This window comes from Coptis chinensis, chromosome 8 (assembly GCF_015680905.1).
Source record: "Coptis chinensis isolate HL-2020 chromosome 8, ASM1568090v1, whole genome shotgun sequence".
Classification (NCBI taxonomy): Eukaryota; Viridiplantae; Streptophyta; class Magnoliopsida; order Ranunculales; family Ranunculaceae; genus Coptis; species Coptis chinensis.
In genome coordinates this window covers 599,671-615,310 of record NC_141463.1, presented here as the reverse complement: position 1 = coordinate 615,310, position 15,640 = coordinate 599,671, and the positions used below count along the sequence as shown (strand labels likewise).

General features: G+C 34.5%; 3 protein-coding genes across 3 annotated transcripts; 1 reads left to right on the top strand and 2 right to left on the bottom strand.

Annotated features, from left to right (window-relative positions):
- Positions 1-716: 716 nt before the first annotated feature.
- Positions 717-5,197, bottom strand: LOC147479151 (ras-related protein RABA6a-like). The gene is made up of 2 exons (XM_086576423.1): positions 4,842-5,197; positions 717-1,316 (listed from the first exon to the last, which is right to left on the bottom strand). The coding sequence occupies exons 1-2, from the start codon at positions 5,057-5,059 to the stop codon at positions 881-883; spliced, it is 654 nt and encodes a 217-aa protein (XP_086432549.1). The 5' UTR covers positions 5,060-5,197; the 3' UTR covers positions 717-880.
- A 2,304-nt stretch (positions 5,198-7,501) lies between these two features.
- On the top strand, positions 7,502-12,120 carry LOC147479150 (putative fructokinase-6, chloroplastic). Its single transcript, XM_086576422.1, has 7 exons — positions 7,502-7,808; positions 8,537-8,745; positions 9,522-9,734; positions 9,888-10,085; positions 10,404-10,541; positions 10,665-10,781; positions 11,794-12,120. Exons 1-7 carry the CDS (start codon positions 7,664-7,666, stop codon positions 11,926-11,928), a joined length of 1,155 nt encoding a protein of 384 aa, XP_086432548.1. The 5' UTR covers positions 7,502-7,663; the 3' UTR covers positions 11,929-12,120.
- A 494-nt stretch (positions 12,121-12,614) lies between these two features.
- Positions 12,615-12,969, bottom strand: LOC147479149 (10 kDa chaperonin, mitochondrial-like). The gene is made up of 2 exons (XM_086580490.1): positions 12,865-12,969; positions 12,615-12,782 (listed from the first exon to the last, which is right to left on the bottom strand). Exons 1-2 carry the CDS (start codon positions 12,967-12,969, stop codon positions 12,615-12,617), a joined length of 273 nt encoding a protein of 90 aa, XP_086436616.1.
- Between the last annotated feature and the right edge of the window lie 2,671 nt (positions 12,970-15,640).

Genomic DNA, 15,640 nt, shown 5'->3' with positions numbered 1-15,640 from the left:
ATCCTCAGCATCTATCCGATCCATTTACTTTATGGGCATTGCTTTTCTGATGGTCCTAGGAGTTTAACACATTTTCTCCAAGCCTTTTATCTATAATTTATGTATAAAGGCACAAGCATGCCGTCATCACATCATGTTCTTGAATCTTGATATGGCAAGAGTTTACAGGAGAGATAATGTGAGCATTTGGACACTAGACCCATAATGTTTGAAGTTTGAACAGTGAAATAGTTATGTTTTTTTAAAAAAAAAGGCATCGTCCAAAGTATCCTGATAGATTGATATCGATTTTCTGATCCATATCCACCAATTATTACCACCTTCTTTTCCCTATTTTATTTTGTCTTAACCTAAGAATTTGATAACGTGGAGATAATTACTGATCGTTTTCTTTTTTCCATTTTTTCCATGTTCTTTCGGGGGCTGATAATGCGGTGATGAGACACCAAGAATCCTTTTGACCCCTTTCTATGTTCGAAAGGAGCAAAGTATGTGTAGCTAACTTTCACTTTACAAAATAAATGTAACAATCGATTGTGACTATTCATGGTGTCACACATATTTCCTCTAACATGATGATATTCAAGTTTGATAATCTTTGTTTATGGCATTTAAATACTTGCTGAGGTTAACGTGCAACTCGCGAATTTTTATGTTAGGCCCCATTTAGCATTGCCTAAAGCGTAGAGATTAGAGAGCCACTTGAGTTGAACAAGTGAAAGAAAATTGAGATAGTACCATTTGCCACAATACCTCACAATGTTGGTAACTACTACTCTTTCTGTCACATAGCAATGCACTTTTTCATCTTTAAAAAAAAGGGGACAAAGAAAAAAAAATAATGATACTACCTTGACCAACAAATTAAGTCAGTTAATCCTTATGTTAAACAACAACCAGTATCTTTTCTTGTTGCTGATACTTCATCGATATGCAATATTGTTGTATTCCCAACGTTAGGTGTCATTCCTTCAATGATCTTTGCTTCAAGGTTTTTCTGACTTGTAATTTTATGAATTTGTGATATCATGTGAAGAAATGCTTCTTCAACATTAAAATTCTCCAAGGCTGATGTTTCAATGAAAAATATATTTTCATTCTCAGCTAGGTTCCTTCCGTCCTCTTCACTAACTTCTCTTTTGTGAACCAAATCTGATTTGTTTCCAACAAGTACAATCACCATATCAGAATCTCCAAAGTGTCTAAGTTCTTCTAGCCATTTCTTCAAGTTATCAAATGTTGCTCGACGCGTTAAGTCATATACTAGCATGGCTCCTAATGCTCCTCTGTAGTAAGAGCTGGTAATTGCTCTGAATCTGTTCATGATTTAGAATCACATAATTAGAGAGCAACAAACTAAATCATTCAGAGTTCACATCAACAAATATCGACAAGATTAAATCGAGAATTACGAAAACAATAAACAAAAATCCATTGGTTGAGCAAATAAATGCGAGTACTGAGTACGGCTACAAACACTGTTCTAAAAGGAAGAAACTCAGTTATAGTAGTGTCAACCATTGCTATAGGGAGACCAACAAGGCTTCAGATTTATTAGCTAAGTGTGTAAAAAGGTGGTGTATTTTAACTAGATGAACAATTGACTAAAATCCCAACCCGTTTAAAAAATCAATCTATGTAAGATTTTGATTAAGGAAAATGCAGGTAGCGGACCGACCCCATAGCTATCATTCAAAAAAGGCGGTCTAGGCATTTTTTTTTAGGGAATGATTAAATGTTGAAAATTAAAAACCCGATTAGTGTAGGCTTAAATAATTTTTTTTTTGAATGAGTGAAAAAAAACTAAAGTTCAATGTAAATTATATACCACTATAAGAAAGAATATATTTTTATATGAAGTCGATTTTCTTAAACTATTACGCATTTTTGTAATAAATATCTTTGTTTTTTTTTTTTTTTTTTTTTTGAGTTATGGTAAATGATTTTTTTTCATTTTTTGTAGTATAGGTGTGTATTACTATATATATTATAAGATATATTTGAAAAAAAAAAACTTAAGCGGCAAAAGCATAGCTCTCCCCGTAACTACCGCCCCTAGCGTTTTTTATAACATTGGCTACAGAGACCAGTGCAGGAAATGGACTGGGGCTATATCCAATGTTTATAATCTTGCAAATCTGTCGGACCCAAAATTTACGTAGTCCATAGTCTAGCCATAAGAAATTTGGGGAATACATCAATGCTTTATAATTTTGCTCAAAGCTTGGCCAATGGCCACATGCCCACATAGTATGTAGAGAAAGTCTATTACGCTCACGCTGTAAGGGTGTAAGGGTGGAATGCTCATAGTTCCGATAGTTCTACTATTACAACTAAGACTATTCACAACAACTTGGTACCTCCATATAGGCGTCACATAAGACCATTTTCTCTCATAGTTATCTTCTTAGTGAGATTCTTGGTGAGATGCTACTAGAGGTTGTCCAATGCAAATGTGGTTTTAAAATTGAACGAAATGTGTTTATTCTGTCTAAATGTAAAAAATAAAATAAAAAAAATAAAAAAAACACACCAAAAGGGATGTAACATCCCGTTTGAAAATTCAAAACTTTCGGTTTCTTAGTATAACAATCTGTTGAACTCCTTGAGAGGTTGTCAGAAAAGTTATGGACAACAACGTAATGACAATTGGTTCTAACGAGTTTGTATTTAGGAAGATATGATTTGTCATTCAGAATGGACTTGCAGCGTTGTTTGTTGCAAGCCTATTTTAATCATTTGTAAAACTTGTTATCATTATCAATAAAATTTCCACTTGACGACGAAAAAAAAAAATTTTGAAAAAAAAAAAACTCGCGGGACAGAATGAAATATCCCGTATGAATAAAAAACGAAAAAACATACGAGATGGAATAAAAAAATTCATCTGAAATTCACAACTCAACAACTATCGCCATAGCAAGTGCTATCCTTATTATTACTTAGTGAAAAGCTATCCTTGTTATTATCTTTACATTAGGTCATTCTTTTTGGCTCATAAGAATGACAAGTTGTTATTACCCCTCAGACTTGCATTGCGGGGAATTATGAAAATGTGGAACGCTCATCATTTTGGCTCTACTGCTTACCACTTGAAAACGTCTTACCACTTGAAAATGTCTGTCAGACGAGCACAAATTCCCCACATACATGATACACCAATTGAGGGTAACATAAATGAAAGATCAGAGTATCACGCCCCTTTTTCATTTGTTGATACTTGATATAATGAAAATTTTTGTACAGGATCCGTACCATGATTTCAGGAGGGGCTGGCTATGATGAATCCAAGCTTGGGCTTTGCAAGGTTTTCAATTTTGTGGCTTTCTAAGAATTCAATTCTTAAAAATATTTGGGCTTAGCTAAGTGTCTCATTCAGTCATTGTCCTAATTTTCTTGACCAATTTAAGCCCGAGTGGCTTTCCTCTTGGGATCTTGGTGCAACATTGCTCTTGTAGTCGAACAGCGCACCTCAATTATTCTTTCTTTCCCACTAGAAAACAATACGCACCCTTGACTCTTGGACATCAGTGAATAACTTTTCCCCATGTGATCATTGGAAAAGACATGGTGTTTTGACCCAAGTACTAATATTGGATTTATCCTTTTAACTTTTGTTATTTTACTTTTACTCTAGTGAGTAAAATTCAAAAAGTTTCATGTGATTATATTAGCTAAAGTATGAATATATCCCATATATAATAAGAGTACCCTAACTCATATATTATTGACTCACAAGGAGGAAAACTTAAAAAGAGAATGAGATTTAATGATGCCTGCCCTAGTATTAATCATGGACTTAGCTTCTCCTTTGCATGCTTTGTCCCTACCTCTACAACAACCATTTTACAATGAGTAATTAGCTGTCCAGATTTTAGGTACTTGATTTGTTGAGTCGGAGGATAGGCACCAGTGAGCACCACGCCACCACCAATCAAACCAACCCCAGCTTGGCCCCATCTCTACTTAGTAGGTGGTTTAATGTAGGAGTGTAATGCTCATTTTGCTTTGGGGCCATTGGCGCTGTAATGTGCAACAAGGCATCAAATAAATTTTGGTTTCGTCTTGTAACTTTGATATAAATTAGCCTACAAAACCGCATGCAAACTGAGAAATACACTAGCAACCAGAAAAGAAATGCTTGATGGACTAAATTTTATGTTTGATCTGTAAAAGTTCACCTCGGCCCCTCCCCAAAAAAAAATAATGAAAAGAAAAAAACAAGTGAAAGTGAAATAAGTGCGTGCATATATAGAGGAAATTTAAGAGACTTTAATGAATCATTGAAGACGCATTCGAGAACATCGTCCAGTTGCCCTGATATATAAGACTGTTGAATACACAGCGTATGTCATTGGCTGATGGATTCAGGCAAGTAATTGTGTTAGTTCAAAATTTAGTAGACTCGAAGATGACCTTTACCTAACAAATACTTCGTTAAACACAATACTAGATAATGAGTCATAAGACCCTTTTCTGTGCAGCAGAAATATGACCTCAACTTGTGTACATTTCAGGGCATATGCCTAGTTTCGACATGAAGCAAAAGACAGCAGGTTTATTATGTATTTTTTATTATGGCTAGCCACTTCAAAGAGTGAGTCAATCTACCCGAAGTTCAGACACATACTTAAATCTATAGAAAAAAAAAATCTAAAACTGGATGAATGGATGATATCATGCTAATTGGATATATCAGGATATATCATGCAATAGTGAATTTAAAAATCAATCCGGAACATGCTGATCATCTAAATAATTGGAGGATACGTATGTTAGTATTGCCATATCAAAGAAAAAAACAAGAATATTCTAGCTTGTTTATTGAATATATTGTTTACCTCTCTTGGCCCGCAGTGTCCCATATTTGAGCTTTGATGAGTTTATCGCCAACTTTTACATTCCGATAAGCAAATTCAACTCCGATGGTAGGCTTAGAATCAAGTCGAAATTCATCTCTAGAAAATCTTGAAAGAAGGTTTGATTTACCAACAGCTGAATCTCCTATTAGAACAGCTTTAAAGAGATAATCACACTCTTCATCGAATGAATCGTCCATGTCCTTAAGCTTACTTTCTTTATAATTTTGAAGAAGATAGCTAGAAAGAGTTGTTGCAAAATTTAAGTAGTATATATCAAAGTTTGGTGCAGATAATATGTCTTGTTCAGTTATATAATTTTGTCCAAAGCGGGTGCTAAGGCTTTCTTGGTATTGGCTTTTGAAGTATTTAGTGACAATAATGATAACGACGCAATTAGAAAAGGGATATTTAATACTAAAAAAATCTTTAACAATGCCCAAGTTAAATGCGTTCTTTATGATGGGTTTCAGGTCGATAATGGTGGAATTTCAACCGAGGGCTCAGAGCTCGGCTTAGGCTTGGCTCGTTTAAGCTCGGCTCGAGCTCGCTCGTTTACTATATGAGCCGAGCTCGAGCTCAAATAAAAGCTCGTGCTAACAAATGAGCTTGATGAAACTCGGCTCGTTTAGTTCAAATAGCATATTTATAGTGTAAAATAATCGAGGGCTCGGAGTTCGGCTTGGGCTCGGCTCGAGCTCACTCGTTTAACTATATGAGCCGAGCTCGAGCTCAATTTAAAGCTCGTGTAATTAGCGAGCCGAGCTTGAGCATGGTAAATCTCGGCTTGTTTAGCTCGAATTCCATCTTTACAGGTCGAAGCCAAACAAGGCCATAGTTTTGGAACAGTTGGGCTGCACAGTGCGAGGTCCATACATGTTCGAAATTTCTAATTACTTGGGGTTCTTTTTTACAACGCCCATTTTCTTCTTTAGAGATCTCTTAGGAACTTTATTGTTGGATCTTGTTTTGCTTTAGGTAATTTCAATGGTTTGGTTCGCACAAAACCACAATAGTATAGTGTATGGAGTTAGCGGGTTAGCGTTTTCAAAGATAATGGTTTTTCTCACAGCAATATCTATGGCGTACAAGATTTTTTTTTTTTTTTTGACTCTCCAACCGCCATTGTCAAAAGCGTGTGGGAAAAAAAAAATCTAGCCACCACACAGTGTGCCATGTGGCTTAGATTTCTTCTACCCGCTACTCATACTGGCATGTAGATTTTACCCTATTTCGTTAAAACTGACGCTATAGATAGGTAAATTTATACTGATAGCGTTGGCAGGTTAGCGTTTTGACGTACCATTGGATCAGAATTTCCTTGATATTTGGTGTTTTGTCGCACAATTAGACTTAGCCTTAGTGTTAGAAACAGAAACAATTAATTAGTGATAAGCTGACATATGAGAGTAGAGCAAAAGAGATATAGGGCTTTTGTTGCATGAAGAGATCATTATGTAGTTTAGTTTAGTATTGCTTATAAATAAGCTTATATTCATTCTCCACCGCACGAGCTGGTGGAATATAATGTATCAAAAGTTAATATATAAAACATTTTATAATTGAAGAAGACAATTTTTTAGGTAGATGGTAACACTAATTTCTAACTATGTACATGTATACCAACTCCAACTAAAGTCTTTATCGAAAAAATAAAATAAAAAACTCCAACGAAAGTTTTGTTCACTTTCAAAATCTCAACCTAGCCAATGTTCCTATTTTGAATTTGTTTATTTTCTTACCTGCTCAGGTTTTTCCCCTATTTATTTGAGAACCGATGAAGGATAATGAATGCAATCAGGAGGACTAATAAACTTTTCACGATAGATAACAAAGTTTAAGAACGCTTCTTATATCTTCTACTGGTTCTACCGAGCTTGTAGAGTCCAAGTGATCGATCATACTACAATTGATTTTGTCAAAACTGTTTAAATAAATCAAGCTTGAACTGTGAAGAAGCTTCAGCTTTTCAAGTGTTGCAGTTGGACATGTTAGAGTGTGTGGACCGAAAAGAGGAATAGTCCCACATTGAACAAGAAAATAGTTCATTATGGGTTGATAAAGTGGAAAGATCACTAACTAAGACTGGGAAGCTTTTAGAATAAAACTCACACCCATGGCAAGAAGATGTGGCCCAAAACCCAATGGGTTATTTTGGTTATTTAGTTATTTTGACTCATTTGAAAATCTCTAATATGGGGACAATATGATAGACGGGCTTATTTTTTTTTTATCGGATCATTTGATATTATTTTGATTTCATTTGAAAATCTTTGACTCATTTGAAAATCTAATATATATATTTGATATTGTTTTAGTTGAAAATTCATTTGGAAAATCTATTTAAAATATAACAACTTTAAATTTTTTTTATTTAAAAAATCATTTGGCCTCAAAAAGTTGAAAGATTTTTCATGATTTGTTGGATATATTTTGGTTAATCATCATTTGTTAAATATTTGATATTGTTAAACATCATCAAATAAGCTGAAATTTTATGGAAGTGATCTTCATGATTTGTTGGATATATCTACAAAAAATTTGGTTCTAGTTCGTCTTGTGGGTGAAGTTGTAGGCCATAAACCAAGGTATAAAATCATAGTATATTGATCCCTCCGCTATTATAAAAAATATATATATATATATATATATTCTTAAAAATGAAATCGTTAATAACGCCCGCAACAACGTACAACAGCTAATAGTACTATCCTCAAAAACACCATAAAAAGAAGAAGAAGTAAACAGATCTGATTACATACCAATTGTTGTTTGACAAATTGTCCCAAAGAAGCCAACAGTTTATGGCTCTTTATTCTGCTGCCTTTTGCTTTGATGGGGTTGTTTCAAATCGTCCAATTTCTATCACTAGCTTGTCTACTACTACTAAACACCCTGTTACAACACTTGGACTTACTTCTCGGACTCCTCGGTTATGTCGTTTACAAGGTACTGTATATGTTTTTTTAGCTTCAGTACCATGGTTATTGCTTTTAGGCATATGCCACATGTCAGGTTATGTTCCTCATACTACTTGTATACGAGGATGATCTATGTGCAATAGATCAGAGTAGGGCAATTATTACAATGTAATCTCCACGCATTTACTACACATTTGGGATGATGCCCTTTGTTGTTTAACAAGGGCATGTAAGAGGCATTATGACATGACTCCTCATAGTCACCACTTTGAAGCTATGTTACATGGACACGCTATATTTTCAAAAATAATGTGTCTATATACCTCAGTTTTTTATATTTCGCCGTGTCAGATATGAACACACCTATCCGTGTCAATAATATGTAGGAAAATGCTGGTTAAAAATTTGATCCACTTGACTCTGTGCCTTGGAATAGCTCTTTCTAAGACCCGTACGAGGTTACTTATGTGAATCGGCAGAAAGGTGTAAGATATATGCTTGAACATTGGTTTCATAAAAATCACTGTTATAATGGTCCTAACAACAACTCTTAGCCATTATACTTTTATAATCTGTTTTATTAGACAGAAATAATTTTGATTGTGGATGATAGTATGGTTAAGGAAAGTCTCGATACTATTTATTCAACTAACATCATGGAAGAGAGAAGCATATTACGCACTCATCTGTAATGCATCTTTTGCACTTTCCATAGTGTGTTGATTTTTTTTTTTCCCTCTCTTTTATTCCCTTTAGGAAAAGCACTTCCAAGTGACAATGGTTCTCCAGATGAGTATGAATCACTTGTAGTTTGCTTTGGGGAAATGCTAATCGATTTTGTCCCAACTATTAGTGGGCTTTCATTGGCTGAAGCACCTGCATTTAAAAAGGCTCCAGGAGGTGCGCCTGCTAATGTTGCTGTTGGCATAGCACGACTTGGTGGTTCATCAGCTTTTATTGGCAAGGTATTACTTTTAAGCTTGTTTACTTTTCACTCTTTTACACAAATGAAGGATATATTTTTTTGTCAGTTTGGTTTTTTTCAGTTCCGCCCTTTTTGCATTATACAAGTATTTATCATTAGTACCTTGAAAGGTCAAATTAAGTCGACTACTTAGGAAAAAATGAACATTCTTAAGCTCTGATGGCATACTTTAGTAAGGAATGTAAATGTACAATGGTGTACCTATCTATGTTTCTGTCTATACCTTCTATTTTTCAGTGTAGTACAATTGAAGCCTGCAATCTGTAGTTTTTTGTTACATGTGTGCAATTTTTTAACATATGATGTTCAAACTTCCAAGAACCACCTAATATCCCTTTAAGGCTTGAGGAGCTGTGACTAGAACCAGTAAGATATGTTTGTGTCGAAATTTTTTTAGTGAAGTCATTTAAACCAGTGATTTTATCTTGTGACATGCCATACCCTTGGCTATTGTATATTTGACTACTGTTCCTCTGCTGATAACGTACGTCAAATTCAAATTTTCATTTTATATACCTTGGAACAACTTAACACTTACCAGTTATATATTTCTAATCACATTCCTGAGTCTTATAGTTTCATATCACGTCTGATTCGCCTGATCCACCATCTCGAAATGGAGACTATGAGAAAGCGTTCAATAATAAGTTAGGGATGAATCTCATGTTTTTCCAAGAGTTAATAGTTGAAAATGAAAACCGAGAATCGAAAACCTTGCTCATTGTGGTTTGCATTTTGTTCGTGAACCACACACAGGTTGGTGACGATGAGTTTGGATATATGCTTGCTGATATTCTAAAGGAGAATAATGTGAACAATAAAGGATTGCGTTTTGATCCTGGTGCCCGAACTGCTTTAGCTTTTGTCACATTGAGGGCCGACGGGGAGCGTGAATTCATGTTTTTCCGGAACCCAAGTGCTGATATGCTTCTTCAAGAATCCGAACTTGACCTTGACATCATCACCAAGGTATGTAAATATTTTGTTTGAAGTGTAATAATGGGTAGAATGTGTCTAATATCTAACTGCCTTTTGAATTCAAGATTAAACCTTTCCACTCTTTAGATTTATATCTCTTAAACTTTTTCATCAGTAACAAGGTAACTAATTCTGTGATGCCAGGCAAAAATATTCCACTATGGTTCTATAAGTCTGATTACAGAACCATGCAAGTCGGCCCACATTGCTGCAACAAAAGCTGCAAAAGAGGCTGGAGTACTTTTGTCTTATGATCCCAATCTTAGGCTTCCATTATGGCCATCTGCAGAAAGTGCCAGAGAAGGAATCCTGAGCATATGGGATACTGCTGACATAATTAAGGTAGTCATCCACATATTTCAACTAAACACCCTATGAATGTACCACGACAGGCTTTCTCTTAAACAGACAAGTTCGTGGGGCAGCTTATATAGTGCCTTAAACAACTTTTTAATTTACGCTTATTAACTTGTTCGCGGCAGCTTACATATGACACTATATAAGTTGTGCAAGACACTATATAACATGTCAGTAAACGGACAGTCCGTTTAAGAGAAAGCCTGTGTACCACGGTATCTGTCATTCCCTCTATTTAGAGCAGACACAGTGATTTGGACAATTGTCAATTAATACTGTCTGATTGTTTTGATTCTCAACCAGATTAGTAAAGAAGAGATTTCCTTTTTAACAAAAGGCGAAGACCCGTATGATGATGCAGTTGTCCGTAAACTATTCCATCCGGATCTAAAATTGCTTCTTGTAACTGAGGGCCCAGATGGTTGCAGATATTACACTAAAGTAAAGACATGGAAATATTCTTTTGAACCATATATGGTGTTATAGTTTTGAAGGTCATGTTCTCTGTACACAGGAAACAATTCCATCAGGTTCACAATATCTGTCTGTTTCTTCTTTGTACAGGATTTCAACGGCAGGGTAAAAGGTTTAAAGGTGGATGCTGTAGACACTACTGGTGCTGGAGATGCTTTTGTAGCTGGAATATTATCATTGATTGCTGCTGATCTTTCATTACTTCAGGTATATATTTTCATGAATTAGTGTGGTCAATTCTTTATGCATGCCTAAATTTTTTTTGCATCCCGACTCTTATCTGCATCAACTGCCCATGAAGTCCACTTTTGCTGTTTTAGAAAATATTCGTAAAAGCTTCCAAGTCTTGAGACTGAGTGCTTCCTTGAAGTGAAGGTTAGCCTCAAAGGAGTACGAGGCATAAACCTTCATTTCAATGAGCAAAAAGAAATTCTAGAAAAGTTTTATGAACTCAAGAAACGCATTAACCCTACCAAGGCTTAGCATTTACATTTCGATTGACGCTCGAGCTGCATGAACGAAGTACAGACACATAGCACTAAAATACAACAAAGGTTTTGATGCCGAAATAATAGAAGTTAGAACTCGACACTAGAAAAACCCAAGATATGGTTACACACCTCACATGGATCCAAAACTTTAACTTCCATTGATTTGCATGAGTTTATCCTGGAAAAGCAACATGATCGACTTGATGGAGTTTCGAGCTCTCAGGGCCCTCAAAACAATAAAATAAAGGAAGGTATTTTTAAAAAGAAACAAAAGAATTGAAAATATATAGATGGTGAGTTACTCATTCTAGGTTTGCTTTTGTTGTAGAGACGTTGGAAGTCAGATATATACCAGATAAGGAAAATGGGAGGGCACCTTGGGGTGGGGGTTGGGTTTAGGAGGTCAGAGGGTTATCACACTTCACACACTCATGGTCTCATAGGATGTTATGTTTGAGATTCTTCCTTTGCAGTCACCCACCCACGACTGTGATGACCCCTACAGTCTCTGTAGCCCCCATAACTTCTGCTGGACAATGAAATTATCTTTCACTCGTAGAAAATTATGTTCGGTGGGAATTTCAGCAGTCTTGTTTTCTAACAAAGTTGAGCTCTCGGTCTTCTGGGATGTGTTTGGAAGCTGTAGAAGTTACCTACTGTATTAAGAAGAATTCTTCATGGCATGTTTGTTCTTACATTTGGTCCCACCTTTGCTTTTGCATTTATAGGACGAAGGTAGACTAAGAGAAGCTCTCAGATTCGCCAATGCCTGTGGTGCATTGACCGTGATGGAGAGAGGTGCAATTCCAGCTTTGCCATCTAGAGAAGCTGTTACGAACGCCTTGTTAAAGATTCCTGTGTAGAAACCTGAGCCTTACCTCTTAGATTTATCATTACCACTAGTATTTGATGTAGTTATTCCTGTTGTTTATCATTGTTGTAATAATTGATAGGCTTCATGTCAAGTATCTAATTTGTATCTGCATTTGTACTGTAAACATATTTTATTCAGTGTGAAATAATAAATTGCAGCCACTGCGCAAAATGAAAGAGAATGAAGTACTGGAAACCATAGATTGATAAGTACAATGAAACTTGGAGCAAGATTCACGACTCAGGAATTCAGGATTCAGGATTCATCTCTCTCTCACACACACACACAACGCACATGCATAGAAATTTTGTGAAAGGCTCGTAGGTTTCATCATCGCATCATTAACTCAATATATATGTAGCACATGCATCTCTCCAAAACACACCATATGGAATGGAGGAGAGTAAAAACAGACACCGCCAGGGAAAGAAATTTTCTCAAACCCTTTTCACTCAGATAGAGTAGTACACCATTGTGTATACGTGAGTAAGGGTGCCCTTAAAATGCGCATATCGTTTATGAAGTGTATTATGCATAAAATGTAATAATGAGCACTCATAATGCAATTTCATTAATTAGCATATATGCCCAAACAAAGTTGGTTTGATAGTAAAATTTTACATAAACAAGTTGAAGACAATCAATAAAGCCCCCAAACATTCTTTGATAACAATATCAGTCATCATGTAAAGTTCCCAAGATCTCATCTTCTTGGTAAAGATGGTATTCTTTTTCACCAAGTTTAACTTGAGTCCCTCCATACTCATGCAACAAAACTGTTTCTCCTTCTTTCAAAGACCCTTTGGTTTTTGGTCCCACTGCCACCACCTTCCCGGAGTTCAACTGCAATGGCAGATCAACACCATCAAGAAAATAACAATAATAATCGACTTTAATGCACACACAAAAAAGTACAAAAGTTTACCTTGGTTGTGTTCTCGGGAAGAAGAATACCAACAGAGGTTTTGGAAGGAGGGATGATTTTTTCCACCAGAATCCTATTCAGGCTGGGTACCAAACGCTTTGCCATCTCTCTCTTTCTCTTCAAAGGGTTTTGAAAATGATGAACAAAGGAGGTTTGAGAGTTTGGGTCTTTAACTCTTTACTAACGCATGCAAAAAGGTCGTGAAATGAGCCCTGGGCTTTGGAGTAGTGAGCAGCAAGTTAGGCGTTTTGTAGTTTCTAGATGGTCTGGTGAAGTCCATGTTCTTTAGCGTTCCACAAGTTACTCATTTTTCAGGGGCAACTGCTCCGTTATGATCTTCCCCTAAATTGGCGTGTCAAGTCATGTAGCTAGTAGTACTTTATTGTGTTAACAACTCAAATTTGCCCAACTACTAGCGGCATGATCAAATTATAGTTGCAAATCACCAATTACCTATTGTTGTGCCCAAGAGGCAGCTTAGGGTGTTGTTCTATAAGAGCGGGAACAAATTCTAGCGCTCGTTTTAGAGAGTAGTAGTACTACTCTAGTTTTGAAGTTTGAACATATTGAAGCTCCGGAACTAGGATTCAATGTCTGGAGGTGCAAGAGTGTATATGCAACTTAGGAATTGGACTAGGGGGTGCCGTAACATAACTGATGTGGAATAAACGAGATTTAGAAGAAAAGATACGGAGATTTTCAAAAGGGAGGATTGATTTAAGGAAGAAGAAAATTGAATAGAAGAATTGTAGAAATTGAGGGAGAAAAGTATATTAGATTTTGGAAATTTGATAGTTTGATAATTGATAATTGATAATTGATAATTGAATTCTTCAACTAAACTACAATGGCCTCATAAGCCATACTTGATAACCAATAAACCTAAATTTCTATATCTAACTTACACTTCTAAAACTAATTAAACTCTAAATAGAAAATACTGAATATTCTAAATTCCTAATAAATAATAATTCTACTTCTATATCTATATCCTTAGATATATATTATAGCTATATCCTCTTGGCTCTATTTTTCAAAGCTTCACAGTTTCTAAACTCTAATACTAATTACAAAAAAAAAAAAAAAAAAAAATCCAAATCCTTATATATATATTATTGTTATACCCTCACCAATCTATTTTTTGGAGCACTCCAGAGACTTCAGTTTTTTCTAAACTCTATTACTAATTATGAAAAAGTAGGATATAAATAAATAAACAATTTCATCTAGAGTTTCACAGAGTGTCCAACTTTTCCTAAACAATATAGCTAATTATGGGAAAAAAAAAACTAAATTGCAAAAAACAATATTTTAAATCAAAAACGATTTTCCTAAAACCCTTACACCACAAAGAATAGTTTACACACTAATCTCAGGCGAAGTTTAACATAACAAAGTTTCTTTCTAGAAAATGATAATGAAACTATAAAAGAACAAAGGAAAAAATGAATTGAATTGCTTGAACATTTACTTTATGCATTCGTTAACCACACATGTGACTGGGAAAAAGGGAAAAAAAAATAAACTAATCATAAAATAAGTAATAGTATATACCAAAAATAAATAAAATTGTATTGTATGCACTATATATATGGGCATAACAAATAAAGTTGAATCAATTTGAAGTGTAAAATTTAGTCATAGTTAAGGATTTCAAAAACCACAGGCCATAATAATTAATTACGACATATTCTAATTAAATTTATAAATTTTATAATTTCCAATTTTAGCGGAATAACGAGATTCAGTTAAAACGGACGTTGGCTTAAATAAATTATATAACTATTGATTTAGTTAAAATAGACGTTGGACTTAAATAAATTATATACCAAACCAAAACAAAACAAATTACATCTGGAAAATTAAATTATACAAAAAATAACATCACAAAATATATAATAGCAATTGGAAAAAAAAAAAAAAAAAACCAATAATAACAAATATTTTCAAATATATATAATACTGCATGAAACTAACATCAAAGAACAATTAACGAGAAACAGAAAACTAGATGCAAATGCATCAAACTAACCTCAAATAATATTTAACGGGAAATTGGAAATTGGATACACATGCAAGCATTAAACTAATAAACTCATCTTAAAAATTAATTAATGGACAATCAGAATATTGATACAACTGCATTAAACTAACCTGAAAGAATAATTAACGGGAAATCAAAACTTGGATGCAAATACATCAAACTAACACCAACAAATAATTGTCGAGAAATCGGAAACTGGATGCAAATGCATTAAACTAACCCTCAGAGATTAAATTATCGGAAAATCGGAAACTGGATGCAACTATATTGAACTAACCTAAAAAAAATAATTAAATTGCAAAAAACAATATTTTCAATCAAAAAGCGATTTTCCTAAAACCCCTACATACCACAAAGAATAGTTTCCACACTAATCTCAGGTCAAGTTTAACATAACAAAGTTTCTTTCTAGAAAATGATAATAAAACTATGAAAGAACAAAGAAAAAAAATGAATTGAGTTGCTTGAACATTTACTTTATGCATTTGTTAACCACACATGTGACTGGGAAAAAAAAAAAAAAAAGTAAATTAATCATAAAATAAGTAATAGTGTACACCAAAAACAAATAAAATTGTATTGTATACACTATATATATGGGCCTAACAAATAAAGTTGAATCAATTTGAGGTGTAAAATTTAGTCATAGTTAAAGATTTCAAAAACCATAGGCCACAATAATTACGACATATTCTAATTAAATTTATGAATTTTATAATTTTCAATTTTAAC